The sequence below is a fragment of the Pteropus medius genome, unplaced genomic scaffold (assembly GCF_902729225.1).
Source record: "Pteropus medius unplaced genomic scaffold, Ma_sr-lr_union100, whole genome shotgun sequence".
In the NCBI taxonomy this organism is placed as follows: Eukaryota; Metazoa; Chordata; class Mammalia; order Chiroptera; family Pteropodidae; genus Pteropus; species Pteropus medius.
Window position 1 is genome coordinate 1 of NW_024354757.1, and position 18,437 is coordinate 18,437.

Below are 18,437 nucleotides of genomic sequence, written 5' to 3' on the forward strand. Positions count from 1 at the left end.
AGCCTGGCCGCCAGCGTCTCGCGCTCCTGGTACGTCGGGTACTGGTTCTCCGCAAAGAACTGCTCCAGCTCCGCGCGCTGCGCCGCGCTGTACACCGTGCGCTCCTGCCGCCGCCGCCTCGGGCGTCCTGGGGAGGTGTGGGAGCCCGTGGGGGAGGGAAACAGGGTCAGAGGAGCCCCACGACAGTCCCCAGCCCGCCAGGCCCTTCGGAGCAGGTAGGGGCGCAGGCCGGAGGGCGGGAGGCAGCGCCGCGGATAGCGGCGTAGCGTCTGGACCAGCCGCCCCGGGCCTCCCGCTCTGGCCCCGGCCCCTGTACCTGTCTGGCCCTCAGCGTCCACATCTTTGAAACGGGCCTGATAACAGCGCCGCTTTAGCAGGCTAACGCCCTACCTGACAACCGGGAAGGCAGGCAGGGCGGGCGCCTCGGGCTCACACAGGATGGTGTCCCAGGTCGGTCCCCGCCACCCCCGCATCCAATGGCGGAAGCCACCCTGACCCTTGCAGGCGGCACTGTGCGCCAGGTCCTCCGCTCACCTCGCCCCCCGAATGTTAAGTTCATCCCCAAACTCATGAAGTCTTCCCAGACACTCGCGACCTTCCCTGGATGCCCAGAAGCCTGCCGCCTCAGCCCTGGATCTCACCCACTGGCCGCACCGTTGGCCCCAGCCCCTGAGGGTTGGCCCAGACTCACCCATAGCGGGCCCGGGGTCCTGCATCCTCACTCCTGCTCTGCCTGCAAGGCCTGGGGCTTTGTGTCTCTGCCTGCAAGGCCTGGGGCTTAAATACCACCCCCAGGCTGAACCCACCTGGCACCCCTAAGGGTGTCGGGACCCACCCTCCCTGAACCCACCCTAAGCCCCGCCCCCTGCAGGAGATGCAATCATGGATTAATCCCTTCATTGAGCAGCTACTGCACTCTGGCCCTGTGCTGGGGGCTGGGAAACCTCCGAGCTGGCAAGACAACCTTGGCCACGTGCTCAGGGAGCTCTATCAGGGGGACCCGGCATTGCCTCTGGGAGGGGGTCTCCATCTCAGGAGAGAGTTCCTCCAGCCAGAGGGCCAGCCAGTGCCCAGGGGTCACCCTATTCCTCCCCGGTCCTGGGAGCGCCCCCTCTCCCACCCCCCTGTCCCGCCACCATCCTCTCCTGCCCCAGCCATCCAGCAGCCTCCTCCCGCGTCCCCAGAGGCCACTCTTGCCCATCCAGTCCATTCTCCAAGTTGCCTCCTTGGTCCCGGACATGGGGAGGGCCCAGACACGCTGGCCCTGTCCATGGTCTGGTGTCTCGGCGGTTTTTCTACACACTGGAGGTGAGCTGGGGTGCAGGTGGGCAGCTGCCTAGTTCCCTTGTGAATGAATGAACTGGGTCCGGTCTCTGTGTCACCGGTCACTGAGTCCAGCCCCTCGGAGCTGCATGGACCCGCGTCTAAACATCAGACTGGACTCCTCACTTGTCCAGGGTGCTGGGGACTGGGTCAGGGGAGAGTACAACTTACAAGGCTCATCCCCAGGGGACTTTATTCTAACCAATGAGAGTGACCGTGAACTAGGTGATCAAATACATAAAGCCCCAGGGGACTTTATTATAACCAATGAGAGTGACCATGAACTAGGTGATCAAATACATAAAGAAACAAAGCATAGAGACCTCGTCAGTAGATTCAGCTCGCTCTCTGAACTGCCACTTCCTATCTGCCATAATTGGACTTTTTTTTTTTTTTGCTTCTCGGGCCACTGAGAACACATTGGTCCCAAGACAGTCGATGACCTTGCTGTCAACAAGGGATAATCTAGCAATTTCCTAGGTCTATAAGATGTGACCGGAGGCCACCTTCTCTGTGATTTTTGAAGGAAGTTAGGTATAGCGTCTTGCCGATTAGTTTGACAAAGATGAGAAAATGGCCCATGCCTGGGATCGGTGGGTGAGGGGATGCGGAGCCTGGCTTTTCATGCTTTTAGGGTGCAGGTTGGTTTTTGACACATTGGCGATATTAGCCCATGTCCCTCAGCCAAAGACCGTCAGGAGGACACTGGTAGTTGAAAAAAGTTGGGTTTATATTTTCATTGTAATGATGGGGACATGGATCACAGAAATTCTAGGTGTGTGACCAGAAAAGGGTGTTTGAAAGGATCTGTATAGGATTCGGGCTTGTATGAGATGATTCTGGGGAAGGTTTAAAGATTGACTTTTTTTTTTTTTTTTTAAGGCGAGGCAACCCTTGGTTGACCTCACAGATTGCAAGGATCTTATCAGTTTACTATCCCTTATTTTTTTATTTTTTTTTCACACCTGTAGCACCTGGTCTACCTAGATGGTCTCCCATCCAAGTACTAACCAGGCTTAACCCTGCTTAGCTTCCGAGATCAGATGGGATTGAGCTTGTTCGGGGTAGCATGGCCGTAGACTTAAAGATTGACTTTTAAGCCCAGAAGTATTGTAATCAGGGATATAAAGAGATATTATACAGCTATATTCATAGCAGCCTTGTTTACAATAGACAAAGAGTGGAAACAATGTAAGTGTCCTTGGATGGACGAATGGAGAAACAGAACGTGGTCCACCCCTCCAGTGGAGTATCATTCAGCTTTAAAAAAGAGAAAAGGAGGCTTCCGGTCAAGATGGCGGAGAAGGGAAATGCTGTGCTCACGTCCTCTCATAACCACATCAGAATTACAACTAAACTACGGAACAGCTATCATTGAGAGTCACCTGAAGTCTGGCCGAACAGATATTCTACAACCAGGGACACACAGAAGAGGCCATCTCGAGACCGGTAAGAGGGGGAGACATGGAATGGGCTAGTCCCACATCTGCGCATGGCAGTTGAAAATCAGGAGAAACATCTCGAAGAGCGAGGGGTCCCGATCCCACACCAGGCTCCCAAACCCAGGGTTCCAGTGCCAGGAAGAGAGGTCCCCACAACTTCTGGCTGTGAAAACCAGCAGAGATTGCGGTCGAGTGAGACCAAGGGCTGCTGGAGTTGCAGACAGTCCTTTTCCAGGGCCCGAGCATATACTCACTTGCTGACAGACTCACTCATCCTGAGCTCCAGCGCTGGGGCAGCTGCTCGAAAGGTGCCACGATACACGGGGAGGAACTGATTTGTCTGGCTTCAGGGAGAGGGCTGGAGGGGTGGCTTTCTCCCGGACAGAAGTGCCGGGAGCGGGTGCTGTTCCTGTGTTGAGCCCTCCTCTCTCCCGGCATGCAGATGCAGGTGGCTGCCATATCTGAGTCTCCATCAACTTGGCTAACACGGGTCGCTCCACCCAGGTGATTCCCTGAGATCCCACCCCCACCCAACTTGTGGGGCCCACCCAAGTCACTTCCAGTGGCTTTTCCATACAAATAACCTGTCTTGGCTCATGCCACGGACTTTCCTAAAATCTTTCAAAGGTTTACAAAACCTAAACAAGCAGCATCTGGCCTTGGCATGCCCTGTTGCTGAGCAGCCCCAAGCCAAGCCCTAGGAGCAGCTGGCCTCAGTTTGCGGCTTGGCCTCTAGAGGCACATTCAAGCCCAGCACAGGTAGTGGCCATCTGTGGATTGCTTGGTGGCTCATGCCAGGTGTCCCAGGGAAGGGCGCAGGCTGCAGTCGAACTTGGCCTCCAGCAGGGCCTTTCACAGGAGGCCCTGGGACCAGCCAGCTTCAATCTGGGCCAGAGCGCAACCCGGGGCCACATTCGAGGATGACATACCCAAAGGGCAGACTGGGCAGGCACCAGAGCCCTGCTAAAATGAATCCTGTTCTGTAGGATCAGGCCCTGTCCAGCATTTCCTCCACCGTAGTCACTGGCCAGTCCTCACGACCAGTCAGCCCGAGGGTCAATCCCTCCCATCGACGTGTAAACACGCAGGTGGCTGCTATATCTGAGTCTCCAGCAACCAAAGCTCAACTACAACAAGGGGTCACACACAAGCCACATAAGGGACACACCTGGAGCGCCTGGCTCAGGTGACCAGGGGGACTGTGCCACCAGGCCCCACAGGACACATACTACATAAGGCAATTCTACTAAGACCGGGAGATATAACAGCCCTACCTAATACATAGAAACAAACGTAGGGAGGCAGCCAGTACTGGGAGACAGAGAGAGTACAAAACAAAGCTCCAGATAAAGAACTAAACAAATTGGAGACGAACAATTAATCAGATGCAGAGTTCAAAACACTCGCTATAAGGATGCTCAGTGAACTTAGGGGAAGAAGAGATGAACTCAGTGAGAACTTTAACAAAGAGGTAGAAGACATAAAAAAGAACCAGTCAGAAATGAAGAATATAGACACCAAAATGAAGTATCCTTTAGGAGGACTCGACAGTAGATTAAATGAAGCAGCGGATGGAATCAGTGATTTAGGAGATAAATTAGCAGAAAACACTCCATCAGAGCAGCAACCAGAAAAAAGAATCCCCCGCCACAAAAAAAAATGAGAATAGTTTAAAGGGCCTCTGGGACAACATCAAGTTTACCAACATTTGTATCACAGGGATACCGAAGGGAGAAGAGAGGGAGTAAGGAATTAAATACCCATTTCAAGAAATAATTATGGGAAACTTCTTTAACCTGGCAAAGGAAATAGATCGACAAATCCAGGAAGCGTAGAGTCCCAAACAAGATGGACCCAAAGAGGCCCATGTGAAAGACAAAGAGAGAATCTTAAAAGCAGCAAGAGAAAAGCAATTAGTTACACACAAGGGAGCTCTCCTAATACTGTCAGCTGATTTTTCAGCAGAAACTTTGCAGGCCAGAAGGGATTGGTAGGAAATATTCAAAATGATGAAAAGCAAGGACCGATAACCAAGATTACTCTACCCAGCAAAGCTATCATTTAGAATCGAAGGACAGGTAAAGAGCTTCCCAGACAAGAAAAAAGCTCAAGGAATTTGTCACTATCCAACTAGTATTATGGGAAATGTTAGAGGGACTTTTTTAAGAAGAGGAAGAAGAAGAAAAGATGAAAAAACATATGAATAATAAAATGGCCATAACTACATATCTATCAATAATTACTTTAAACATAAATGAATTAAACGCTCCAATTAAAAGTTAGGGTGGCTGGATAGATAAGAAACAAGACTCTTACATATATTACCTACAAAAGAGTCACTTCAGATTGAAAGATACACAGAATGAAAGTAAAGAGACGGAAAAAGATGTTTCATGAAAATGGAAATAAACAAAAGAGCCGGGGTATCCATACTTATGCCAGACAAAATACACTTTCAAACCAAGGCTATAAAAAGAGACAAAGAAGGACTCAGTCATCCCACTTCTGGGTATTTATCCCAAGAAACTCAAAACACTGCTTTGAGGAAACGTGCGAATCTGTATGTTCATGACAGCATTATTCACAGTAGCCAAGATATGGAGGCATTCTGGGTGTCCATCGATGGGCAAATGGATCAAGAAGCAATATATACATACAATGGACTATGACTCGGCCATTAAAAAGAAGAACGAAATCTTGCCATCTGCAACGACGTGGATGGACCTGGAGGGTACTGACGGGAGTCAGACAGACAGACAGAGACGAGTGCCACGTGATTTCACTCACACGCGGAACCCCAGGAACAAAACAAACAAACAGAACAAAGACACTCGGACACAGACAACATTTGGACGGCGGCCAGAGGGGCGAGGGTTTGGGGGAATGAAAAAAGCCAAGGGATCGAGACGTACAAATCGGTAGTTACAAAATAGTCCTGGGGCTGTAAAGTACAGCAGAAGGAACGTAGTCGGTAATATTGTAGGAACTACGCACGGTGTCAGATGGGTACTGGCTTCACCCGGGGACCGCTTTGTAAGTTACATAAATGTCTAATCACTACGTCGTACGCCTGACAAATAAAATCTTGTATACCCCCTATAATTTAAAAAGTTTTTAAATTATTTAAAAAATGGGAAAGAGGTTCTGATACGACAGCATTTAGAAACCTAGAAAGTTACACTAAATGAAATAAGCCAGACCCCCAAAAAAAGGACAGATATGACATGATTCCACTTCTATGAAGTATCTAGAAGAGGCAAACCCCTAGAGACAGAAAGTAGATGTGAGGTGACCAGGGACTCGGGGGGAGGAGGGCACGGGGCGGGGGTGGGTCACTGTTTAATGGGCACAGAGTTTCAACGTGGGATGATAGAGAAAGCCCTGGAAGGGGCAAGGACGATGACCATGACCGCACTGCACTGCAGATGGCGTCGCTTTGTAAGGCCGCCGAACTGCGCGCTTTTGTCGAAAGGGCTGAAATGGGAAATTTTATGATCCGCATAGTTTACCACGATTAAAAGAGAAAAAAAGCAACTTTGTTCCGGTTTGTTTGTTGTCAAAAAGTAGGGGCGATCCCCTGCTCGGGTATCTTATCTAGAAGGCCAGGAGGCTGGAAGGAGGCTAGATGGTGATTTATATAGAAAGTGTCACTTGTGTGAGTCTGGATGGGGGACGTGGGTCTCTTCCATGGTTTAGGCAATGTTTGGGTTTCTTCCTGGGTTCGGACGTGATTATGTGACGGAAGACTGACCTTGTCCCTTTGTGTTTTGTGTCCGTTTACATTCTGCAGGAGGGCACGAGGCTTGGCCTTCCTTGCCAGGCCAGTGCCCAGGAGTCAGGGACGGCTTTTCTCTGGTATTTAGCAAACTCCCTTGACCTCAGCATGAACTGGAAACCTCTGATGCCCTTATCAGTTGTCAGCTGCCTGACCTTGGGCCACGTCATCCTCCCCAGCCAGGCCTGGTTTTCCCCACCCAGACAATTGAATTGTCTGCCCCCACCCACCTGGGAGCTGACATCTGTCCCTGTCGCAGCAGTGGGGAGAACCCACCCTTGTCTCCAGGGTTTGTGTCCCCGGGCAAAGTCACTGGAGCTCTGCCCGACCTCCACCCTGAGAAAACCAGCCTTTCTCCCTAGCACCTCACAGCCGGCAACTTTCAAATCCTAGTAGGCGTCAGAATCCCCTGGGGACTTGTTAAAACCCAGATTAAGGGGCCTCACCCCCAGAGTTTCTGATTCCATAGGTCCTGGGTGGGGTCCAGGTTCCCAGGCGATGCTGATTCTGCCGGTCTGAACGGGGCGGTGGGACACACTTTGAAAACCACCGCTCTAAGCGACACGGCCCCCTTCGGCCGCCCCTCGCCCCCTACCCCTGGCCTTGGATGGAGGGACGAACTAGCGCTAGATAGCGCAGCGCCTGGAGGAGAGAGGTGGTGTCCCCAGACCACAGAGAGAGAGAGAGAGAGAGAGAAAATGAAAGCGAGATAAGACAGAGACAGACAGATGCAGATGGGGAGGCAAGGAAAAACACAAAAGAGGTCATGGGAGGGAGGGAGAGGGACAGAGGGAGGGACAGGCGGAGAGAGAAATACTCCAACATTTTTCTTACGTGCCAGGCACTATTCTAAGTGCTTTATAATTACTAGCTGAGGTCTCAGTGGGCCGCGGGCCCCCCACCCCCACCCCACAGTCCTCCCTCTGCTGTGACAAACTATCATCACCTGTTTTCCACAGGGACAGCAGGCTGGGTGGACAGGACACTGTTCTCCGTCCCTCAGAAGCCTCTTGGGGCCCTATCACTCCATTCCACAGACATTCTCTACTTTCGTGCCCACCATAATCTTCCCTCCCGCCCCCAAATGATCCGCTTCCGTTTTTAAGATCATGCACGCTGCCGTCCATCGAGGCGGCCATCCGTCCACATGTCCTCGCGCTGTCGACCTGTCCATCTCTTTATCTGTCTCTGTCCCAGCCGGTTCTGACAACAGAGGTTTCTTGAACCCAACTCGAGAGGCAGGAAAATAGAGAGGCAGGAAAGCGTGGTCACTCAAAAGGACGACAGAGGTGCATTTTTGCTCCCATATGCCTGTATCTAGGAGAACATACGAGAAGCTAGTATGATAACCCCACAGGCGGGCAACTGTGGGCCGGGAGAGTTTTCACGGCCCTCATTAACAAAGTTCCCACGGCGCAGTTATTAACGATGCGAATGTATATCAAATAATATAAGGTCTATTCTCTTTTTAGAAAACTCGTTCCTTTTCTTCTGGTTTCTCTGGACCACATTCTCTTCCCCTGGGAATGAAGCATCTTTTCCCCAGGCATCAGAGCCTCAGGTCCACGTCATGGGAATCGGCCCCTCTTCCGTATACAGCTCTGTGCTTCAGGTTGTCTCTGAAAGCATATGTGTGTATTCTGAGTCCCTGTCACATGCCACTGCATGATATAGTACGTGCGTTTATCCAGCCTCGGCTCCATGTGCAGCTGGGTTGGTTCCAATGTTGGATTATTGCCAGCAATGATGCTAGAACATTCTTGGGCATGTCTTCTGACACATATAGGAGTGGAATTTCTGGGCCATACAGGAGGTGTTTTGCTCAAATTGAGTAGATAACAGTTAACAGATCTCCAAAGTGATTTTACTCCATATCCTCACCAAAACTTGGCTTTGCCTGTCTTTTAATTTTAGCCGCGTCGATGGGTGTACAGCAGAAGATTATTGTGGCTTGATTTTGTATTTTCCTGATGACCAACAAAGTCGAACGCCTTTTCCATTCATTATGATCTACTTTAAATCTTTTTTTTTTTCTGTTATAGTGTAGCTTCCTGTGTACAGATCATACACAGATTTTGTTAGATTTTTTTTTTCCCCCTAAAGTATTTGACATGATTGTAAATCGTGTCGGTGTTTTCAAATTTGTTTCCTAGTTGTTTGTGGCTGGAGTGTAGAAAAATAATCTGTTTTTGTTCTACTGACTTGTATCCAGTGACCTTGTGAGATTCTCATATTAATTTGAAATGATTATCTATAGATTCTTTTAGGTTTTCTACTTCAAGAGTCATGTCATCAAATAATGATAGTTCTCTCTCTCTCTCTCTCTCTCTCTCCGTCTCTCTTTCTCTCTCCCCCTTCCTCCCTCCCTCCCTTCCTTCCTAAACCATTATACCCTTTATTTCCTTTCCTTTCTCGATTGGATCTTTTTTTCCTTATTGCGTGGACCTTCAGCGCAGTGTTGAAGAGAAGTGACTATCACTAAGCCGTCCTGTCTCATTCCCAGTCACCAAAGGAAAGCTTTCATCATTTCAATATCAAACGTAATGTCTTCTATAGGATTACCCTGCAGATACTCTTTTTAATGTCCCTGCCAGGTTTACGAGGTGAAGGTTACGCAGGCCTCATGAAATACAACAAGAAATGTTTTCACTCTTTCAAATCTCTGGGAGTTTGCCTAAGATCAGTGTCATTTCCTTGTTAATTGCTCCGTGGAATTTGTTGATGAAGCTAAATTTAATTATGGATTACCCTTCTTTCATAGGACTATTCAGATTTTCCGTTTGGTGTGCGTGTGCTTGCTTTGGTACGTTGTGTTTGGCTAGGAATTTGTCGTTTCAAATTTCAAATTTCTTGGCATAAAATCGCTCATAACATCCGCTTAGGATCATTCATCTCTTTAAGGTAGGGTCTCTAGCAATGCGCTTTTTTTTATCCTCGATGTTGGTCATTTCTCTCTTTTTCTCTCTGTGAGTGTTGTTGGGAGCTATCGATATTATTAGTTTTTAACAAAGCATGCGTGTCTCTGTCGGGTTTTTTTTTCCCCCCTATGGTACATTTTTTATTTTACTTTATTTGTTTCTGCTCTCATCTTTATTACTTCTTCCTTCTCTCCTAACTTCTTGAGGTGATGATTAAAATGATGGAGTTTCGTCTTTCTTCTTATCTGGTCTCTGACATATCATTTAGTGCCATCGATAAATGAAAGGGGAAACCGGAATGTAATGAACAAATGTATGCCAATAAATTCGACAATTTAGAGCAGAGGGACAAATTCCTGGAGAAATACCACTCTCGGAAGAGTTTAAAAAATAAACAATTCCGTATCTGGTAAATAAATTAAGTACATAATTAACTTTCTGACAGACTTCTCCGGGCCTAGATGCTTCCCGGGTGAGATCTCACATACTTAAGGAAGAATTAAGACCTTGCCCCAACCCCCGCTCCTGGCATCTGTCTTATTATTGCTTCTCTGCCTAATCTCTTCCTCGGCCCTGTTTTTTTTTTTTTTCCTCCTGCTTGGAATGCATTTTTCCCTCAGGTCCCCACCCCGCTTGGTTTCCCACACCCTCTCTCATCTCCTCCACGTTTCGAAGGGGTTGAAAGTATCATCTTTGAAGTCACCAAGCAGGAGTCGCACTGGCAGGCCATGTGGAAGGCCTTCCTCCTCCATTTCTTCGTCTTTAATCTAAGCCTCTCCGGGAGACTGGGACCAGATCCTGTTTGTCTTGGGGAAGTTATTTAACTCCTACTGATCCACAGAATCAGGGAGAAGGGTTGGCCCTACCTCATGAGCGTGGAATGAAGATTCAGCGAGGGGGAGGTAGAGGAAGCTGGGGAGCTTGGCTGTGGTTTTATTATTACCGCGTGTCCCACGCGTGATTTCCTGTGGAGGGGACAGGAGCGAGGAGGGCATCCCTGAGTTAAAACTCGGTTGTCTCCAATGAAGTCCCCTCCCTGGGGGGGGCTGGGAGCCTGAACCTAATCCCTGCTGATCGCCCTGTGGTTCTGCTGAGGCTGGGCCGTCTGTAAGAGGATTGGAACATTTGCTAAATTAGTCCCGGAAACAGCCAGGGAGGGGCTCAGAGATCAGGAGGGACAAGGAGCAGAGGGGACAGGACAGGACAAGGAGGTGAGGGGAGATGGAGAGAGAAAGAAGGGCGGAGAGGGAGGAAGGAAGAAACAGGGAGGAGACAGCCGGAGCGAGAGGCGGGACCAGAGGTGGGGGAGGGGCGGCGGCCCGGCAGGATCGGTAGACATCCCAGTTCTACCTTCTCCCAGCTGTGGGACCTTGGGCAGGTCGCCTGACCTCGCCCGGCCTCGGTTTCCTCATCTGTGAAATGGGGTCAATAGATAGCGTCTGTCTCCTGGGTGGATCTGAGAATTAAGAGCCAGAACCGCTTTCACCGGTGTCTGGCAAACAGTACGTGCTCAGTAAACCTTTCTTTCTTTCTTTCTTTGTTTTTCTATCCAATTTGTTGAGGTTTACATGTATTCTGTAAAATCCACCCATTTTAGGAGTCCAGTTTGGTGAATTGGGCGTACTTGTAGACGGGTCGCAGAACCGCCACCCTAATCAAGAGATAAAACATTTCTAGCGCCCCCCAAAGGCATCCCTTGGTAGTGAATCCTGTCTATAGCAACCCAGGTCCTGGCAACTCTCGGTCGCTTTCTGCCACTAGGACGTGATCTTTCCTAGAGCTTCGTGTCAGGGGAGTCATGCTGTCTGTGCCGCCTCGAGTCTGATTTCTTCCCTCATCGTCGCCCGTCACCCATGTCGTTATAGATGCCAGGCGTTCGTTGCTTTTTACTGCCCACGGATATTCCATTATCTGCATGCACACCAGTTCGTTTACCCACTCGCCTGCTGACAGACATTCGGATAGTTCCCCTATCCGATAGTCGGGGACCATCACGAATAAAGTTGCCATGAATGACATATGTACAAGTTCAGTGAACAAAGAAATGAGGTTAAGATCATGATTCATCAGTGTCTTCCAGGTGCACCCGGGTTGTAGTGGGCATCAGAACTTCATTCATCTTCGAGGCTGAGTGATACCCGCCATGTGGACGGACCACTCTTTGTTGATCCGTGTGTCAGGCGGGAGACGGCTGGGTTATTTCCATGTCTGGTTATCGAGAACAGCACCGCCATGAGCACGAGTGTCCGCGTGTTGGTTTTAATACCTGTTTTCGGTTCTCTGTGGTATCGACTTAGGGGTGGAATTGTTGGGTCCCTACGTAGTTCCAGAACTTTTTTGTCACCCCAAAGAGAAACCCTGTGCCATTAGCCATCACTCCTCACTCACCAGCTCCCCCTCCTCCCCACGTCCCTGGCAACCACTAATCTGCTTTCTGTCTCTATGGATTTGCCTCTTCTGGACGTTTCATATAAATAGAATCACACGATAGGTGGCCTTTTGTGTCTCGTTTCTTCACTGAATGTACTTAATACCACTGAATGGCATACTTTAAAATGGCAAAAATGGAAATGAAATCAAATAAAATGGTAAAAATGGTCGATTTTATAGAACGTGTATCGTACCACACACACACAAAATAAATGGATCTTGGGCTCTTAGTATGAACCAGTCCTCAAGACCACCTACTTCATACAATAGTCTTATTCAATTCTCTTAAAGTGGGTCTTCTCGATACCCTTCGTGGGGAAACTGAGGCAAGGAGCAACGAACCGCCCAAGATCATGTGAGCAGAGTGGCTGCTCCAGGCTCGGACAACGAGTGTGTCTGACCCCCCCAGTGTTCAACGACCCCCACCCCCCGCCCCCGACACTCAAAAATCTCAACCTGGGACTCAGTGACTGAGGGACAGGAGCAGAGAGTTGACTTAAGACTTGGAGAAACAGCACGTCAGAGGCAAAAGAAATGAGAAGAAGAAGAAAGAAGAAAAAAGACAAAAATCCAGCGAAGAGAAATGGGGGTCTGCCCGGAAAGTCTGAGGGACTGAGGTCCGGTCCTGGGGAAGAGAGACAGAGGGAAAGAGAGAGTGGAGAGATACACTGAGACACAGAGTGACCCAGGGACGCGAGATGGACGGTGACAGATGGACGAAGGAAGGGAGAGAGGCAGAGGCTTAGAGGGCCGTGATCACCGCCACCTCGCAGACGGGGGGAGGTCACGGCGGGCGGGCGGGGGCTGGCCCCCCGGAGCTGGCCCCCCGGAGCCCTGCGTCGTGGGCTCTAGGGAGACGGCAAGAAAGGATGGTGACCAGCTAGAGGAAGCACGTGGATGGACCTCCGGCCCCAGGGACAGAGGTGCGGGGAGGGGGAAGGGACCGAGCCGTCCCTTTTCCGCCTTTCCAGCCTGTCCCTGTGAGGAAATAAAGAAATAAAATCACCCAGACCGGAAGCTGGATTCAACGTTTTAATGGTTTTCACTCTGAGGGCGGCCAGGGATGGGGGACTTGGAGTTCCAGAGCGTGGGGAACAGAGGGTCTGACGGAACCGGGGAGGCTTCTGGCCCCACTCGCCCTGTCGCTTGGGGAAGTATCCCCTTTGACGTCCCCCACCGAAGGCTGAGAACCGGGTTCAGGAGGCTGGCCCGGGAGGGAGCCCGGAAGCGAGCCCGGAACCCCGCGAGAGGAGTCAACTCCTCGCTCAGAGAAGTCTCAGGAGACCCCAGGATGGGGCTCTCAGAGTCGGACCGTGTCCCCCAGTCTCTGTCACCTTCCACCGTCCTTCAGAGCAGAGCACCGCGGCCGCCCTCCGAGCCCTCCGCGGACCCTGTTATCGAGCTGCCTTAGAATGGTCTGCATGAGACACCCTCCCCCGTGAATGGGGAGCCCCGTGGGGCAGGGAGAGAGTCTCGCGTACGCCTGAGGCCCCGGCCTCCAGCACAGAGCGTGGGGGTGTCTGCAAAACGAGTGACCAACACCGCATTCTGGTCCCGACTCGCACGATGTGACCTCCCCCTACCCCGTCCCTCCCCTGTGAATTTTGTCTGGATCCCTCATCCTGCACCCCAACGTGGGCCATCCTCCTCTATCTATCCTTTGTGTCCCATACTGGACTCCGAGTCACTCCTGGGTCTGATGTCACAGATCCCAGCATGGCTCAAGCCCACGAGAGACGGCCAGGTGGTGTGGTGAGTAAACCTTCTCTGCGGGCTCTAGTGATCCAGGCTGTGGGAACCTCTCTTGGCCGGAGCCCAAAACCATCATCGGATGCCTCCCGGCCTCTCCTCACATTGTGCCTGCTTCCTCCTGACACCCCTCCCTCCTGCTCTGGGGACCTGGAGCCAGCTCTCAATGGCTCACGAGCAGATGGCACACATCTCTTTCCAAGTCTGAGTTTGCGGACCTCAGATTGGTGCCTTGAACTCAGCCACAGTGGGAGTACTTAACACCATGGAAATCGGCAAACGCTACCAATCGGGGCTCATCTTCTTCCTAGAGAACCAGTCCTTAAACATCTCCCGGCATGCCACCGCCTTCCCGTTCCCTTTCCTGCCCTCCTCGCCTGTGACTCCCACCAGTGAGAGGCTGCTGGCTCCAGCCTCCCCCGGCCGGAAATGAAAGGCTGAGGAAGCAGGGGCCAAAGCACCAAACTTCCAAGCGTGTCAAAATACCCAAGTCCTTCCTAAAATTCTCACAATGCTTGTCTCTGTTGCTGTGGATCAAAGTGGATTGAAAGAAATATGTCCCCGGGCCAAGCACTGTCGTCTGGTCCCACAGTCAAAACTGAAGACGAGTCCAATTTGTCCCGTGGGCCTGCCTCCGGCTCCGTCTCTCTCCCTGCCCCCTCGTCTTTTGTATATTTACAGATCGGAAACCCGTCTACCTCCTGGTCTCTGTGAAATACCCACAGCTCTAGCTGGTGCACCCCATGTAGCTTCCACAATTCCTCCGGCGTCTGGGTGACATTCACCTTTAGACAACCCTAAAATGAAACGGGGAATAAAAAGTAGACATGGAACAGGCAACTTGCTCTCCATTCTCCTACCCAATGTGTCCATTTCCAACGTCCGAGTGAGTGAATTATTGGATGATGGAACCTCTTGAAGAAGAAACTAGGGAGAAATAGATACATAGCAGACAGCCCCCTAAACCTACCATGTAAACCTGGCATTTATGAAGTCTGTGAAATTGCCAAAGGCAAGTTCTTAATACGACTGTATAATCGGCCTAAGGTTCCGTGTCGGGGCCTCTTAAAGTCTTTCTTTGGAAGTTCTAGAAGGATCTCTAGCCATGTGCTGAAGGATCTCTTTCCACGTCCGGTCCCACGTGGAAAGAAATCGAGCCTCCCTGTTCGTTCGTTCCAGGGCATCTGGATTCTGACCCAAACGTCACCCTCGAAGCAACTGCAGAGTCCACTTTCTCTTCATCTCGAAGCGGGTTCTCAGTTTCTGGGGTCCGGGGCTCACGGTTTAAAATGCCGGTGAGCATCGGCGTGAGATGGTGCTGAGTCGAGAGAATCACTAAGCCCCGTCGAGCCGCTCCAGGAGATCCGGGAGGAAAGGGGTGGACCGTGCGAGTTAAGCTGCTCGTGAAGTCAGCGTGGCCACGACCTCTGGAAGGGTGGCTGGCTCCTGTCGCTTTCTCAGAGATGCTGTCCCAGTATCGAAGCTGCAGGGAGGCAGGTTTAGACCAGAGATGGAGGGAGCTGGCGGAAGAGTGGCTCCTACAAGATTTGAAACTTCCAGGCACTCTGATCCTTGTAGTCCAGAGAATCCATGGGGTTGTAGGCGAATTTCCAGGTGCCTGTGGGGTCCTTGAATTCCAGGCTGTCCACGGGGCTGTAGGTGCTGTAGCCTTGGCCTGACAGAGACGTGGGGGACTGGGCCAGGGATGGTCCCATGGAGGGGCCCGAAAGGGGGCTGAGAGCCGGGCCCCCCAACTGGGGCACCATGGGAGAAAGGTAGGGATCCAGGCCACTGAAGTAGGAGCTGGGAGACCCATAGGCCGAGGGGGAAGAGCAGAAAGCAGAGGCTGGGGCGTAGGTCATGGCGTAGGGTGCTGAGGTCAGAGAAGGCCCTGAGGCTACCAGCCCAGCCCGCTGGGCCTCGGGCAAAGGGGACTCTGAGGCCGGACTCCAGATAGACACGGTGGCCACTGCTGTGGTGGGGGAGCCTGAGGGCCCAGGTAGAGGGGGGCTGTAGGAATCTGAGATGCCTAGGGGGTCTGCACAGACATCTGTGGAGGGTCTTGGGGAGGAGCTGGCCTTCCTCTTGGCGGGACGGGCCTTGGCTTGTGCCCCTGGAGGCTGCTGTTGCTGTTTCTGCTGCTGCCGCTGCTGTCTGCATTTAGCCCTGCGGTTCTTGAACCAAACCTGGGGGTCAGAGGGGTGGGGCGTGTGGGTGAGTGGGAGGGCCCATGACAGCCTTGGGGTGCCCAGAAATGATGCAGCTTCTTGGTGAGACACACTGGAGTCCGCTCTCCATTCTACAATCGGTCAGACTTCCCATCCACCCATCCATCCGCCACATCCATCCATCCATCCATCCACCATCCACCATCACCATCCACCCATCCCATCCATCCGGTAAAATCTGCAGTCCGTCCGTCACCGTCCGTCCGTCATGATCCGTCCATCGCGATCACTTTGATCGTCCGTCCGTCCGTCACCGTCGTCCGTCCGCGTCAGCGATCCGTCCATCGCCATCGCGTCGTCAGTCGCGATCAAGTCCGTCGATGAGTCCGTCCGGAGTCGTCGATGCCGTCCGTCGTCCGCCGTCAGTCAGGTCACCGTCCGTCCGTCCGTCCGTCCGTCGTCCGTCCGTCCTTGCGCCGCCCGTCGTCCAGTCACTTCATGATCCGTCCTTGCCGTCCATTCAAGTCATCGCCGTCGATCCGTCTAATCGCCGTCCTCCGTCGTCGCCGTCCGTCCGTCGATCCGTCCGTCGATCCGTCTGCCGTCCGTCCGTCACGCCCGCGTCCGTCCGTCCGCCGTCCGTCCGTCCGTCACCGATGATCACCCACCCGATCCGTCGTCGTCAGTGGGTCCGTCGTCATAACCCGCCCCGCCCGCCGTCCGTCAATCAAATCCGTCGTCATCGTCCGTCCAGTCGATCGTCGATCGATCGATCCGTCGCCCGTCGATCCGTCGTCCGTCCGTCCGTCCAACGATCGTTCGTGTTCGTGTAATCCGTCAGTCTTGTGATCGTACGCTGTGAAGCGCGTGCACGCCATGTGATATGTACACCTACACACATTTATCGATCCAATCATGTGTACATATATACAACCATACAAACACATATACGGTACATGCATCATGCATACAATCGTACATAAATCCAAGCACACATACGATCATGTAAACACACATGTGTACATTCATTCGTTCAATCTGTTAATAAACACGTGTTAACCGTCTCGCCTGCTTTGGGGATCCACATGGGTGGAGCTGACATTCTACTTGAGAGAGACAGATTGTAAATAAACAGTAAATGAATCACATAGTATTTCAGAAAGTGGTAAATACTATGGAAGAACCAGTTGAACAGGATAAGGGGGAGCAGCAGAGTTGGGGGCGGTGAAAGGTCACAGCTTTAAATTTGACGCGGCTGTAGGTCTCATGGACTGACAAGGTGACTTGATCGGTTGGAAAAGACTTGAACAGGTGACAGGAAATAAACCTTCCAGGTACAGGGAATGGAGTGTGCAAAGGTCCTGAGGCAGAGGTGTGTTTGGTGGGCATATAGGAGGAAGACCCAGAGGCCAGCTGGCTGGAGCGGAGGGAAAGGGTAGAGGCGGTGAGAGACGAGGCCAGTGGAGGGGTGTTAGGGCCCTTTAAGGGGTGTTAGGGCCCTTTTTTACTGTGGCTGTTACTCTGAGATCTCTCCCTCCTCCCACCACTCTGGGTCCCCAGAGGGGCCGGGAGGGGCCTGGGGACCCAAACACCCCACCTGAACCCTGGACTCGGGCAGGTTGATCTTCAGAGCCACCTCCTCGCGGGCGTAGACATCCGGGTACTGGGTCTTGGCAAACAGAGCCTCCAGTTCCTCCAGCTGGCTCCGGGTGAAGGTGGTCCGCTCCCGCCGCTGCTTTCTCGGGGCGCCTGGATGGGGGACAGGACAAGGGGACCCTCGGGTGGCTCGGTCCCTTCTCCTCAGCCCTTTCTCGTCTTCTGCTGGCATGAGGCCCTGGGGTGCGTGCGACTCCAGGAAGCCGTTATCTGGGTGTTTATCTGCCCCGACTCAGATCTGCCTCTGCTCCCCTGGGAATGGGGTCCCTCTTTGCCTGTCACTTTGGGGCTCATGCCTCACCCCAAAGAGAACTGGCTTTAGCCTTGTAAGGAGGTGTATGATTTGTTTTTTGTCCCCTTTCTAAAAGTTCTTGGCCACTAAGACATGACACTGGATATTCAAGTATTTTTAGCTTATGAAAGTAGCAGGTTCATAATGTTTGACTTAATTATTAAAAAAAAAAAAACAAAACAGCTAAAGAATAATGCCACCAAAAAAGAGAGAGAGAGTGAGAGAGTTCACTTCTCTTAGAAATACAGTGTCCCTCACAGATGGCCATTCCTCTGGGCTTCCTTCTAGCTGGCTCCCGTCCCTCAGCCCAGACGGAGCCACTATCCTAAATGTCTATGAATGTCCATATGCTTTTCTGCATCCTGAAGTGACATGGGGTAGCATCTTTGCATTTGCTTATGGCCCCGACGTCACCCCTGCAAGTGCTCACACCTTCTTTTTGAGGGCAAGGGGACCCCAGAAGATGAGGGCCAGCCTCGGGTGACGGGAAGCAGGACGATACTCACTTGGGTAGGTCACAGCTTGGTGCATCAGATCCGCGCTGGGGCCACTCAGAGCCAAGGCGTTGACGGAATAATGGGGCCCCGGGTTCATATACGCCATCATGATCTTGGGGGACACTGGGGCCCGGGTCGGCGGGCCTGCAAGAGAAGAGGGGGCGGGGCTCAAACACTCCCCGGTTAC

At 51.9% G+C, this 18,437-nt stretch overlaps 1 protein-coding gene and 1 pseudogene across 1 annotated transcript; both read right to left on the bottom strand.

The window, feature by feature from the left end:
• Nucleotides 1-2,285: 2,285 nt before the first annotated feature.
• On the bottom strand, nucleotides 2,286-2,404 carry LOC120596763 (uncharacterized; annotated as a pseudogene).
• A 12,771-nt stretch (nucleotides 2,405-15,175) lies between these two features.
• CRX (cone-rod homeobox) lies at nucleotides 15,176-18,359 on the bottom strand. Its single transcript, XM_039855222.1, has 3 exons — nucleotides 18,260-18,359; nucleotides 17,403-17,554; nucleotides 15,176-15,823 (listed from the first exon to the last, which is right to left on the bottom strand). Exons 1-3 carry the CDS (start codon nucleotides 18,357-18,359, stop codon nucleotides 15,176-15,178), a joined length of 900 nt encoding a protein of 299 aa, XP_039711156.1.
• Nucleotides 18,360-18,437: the final 78 nt, after the last annotated feature.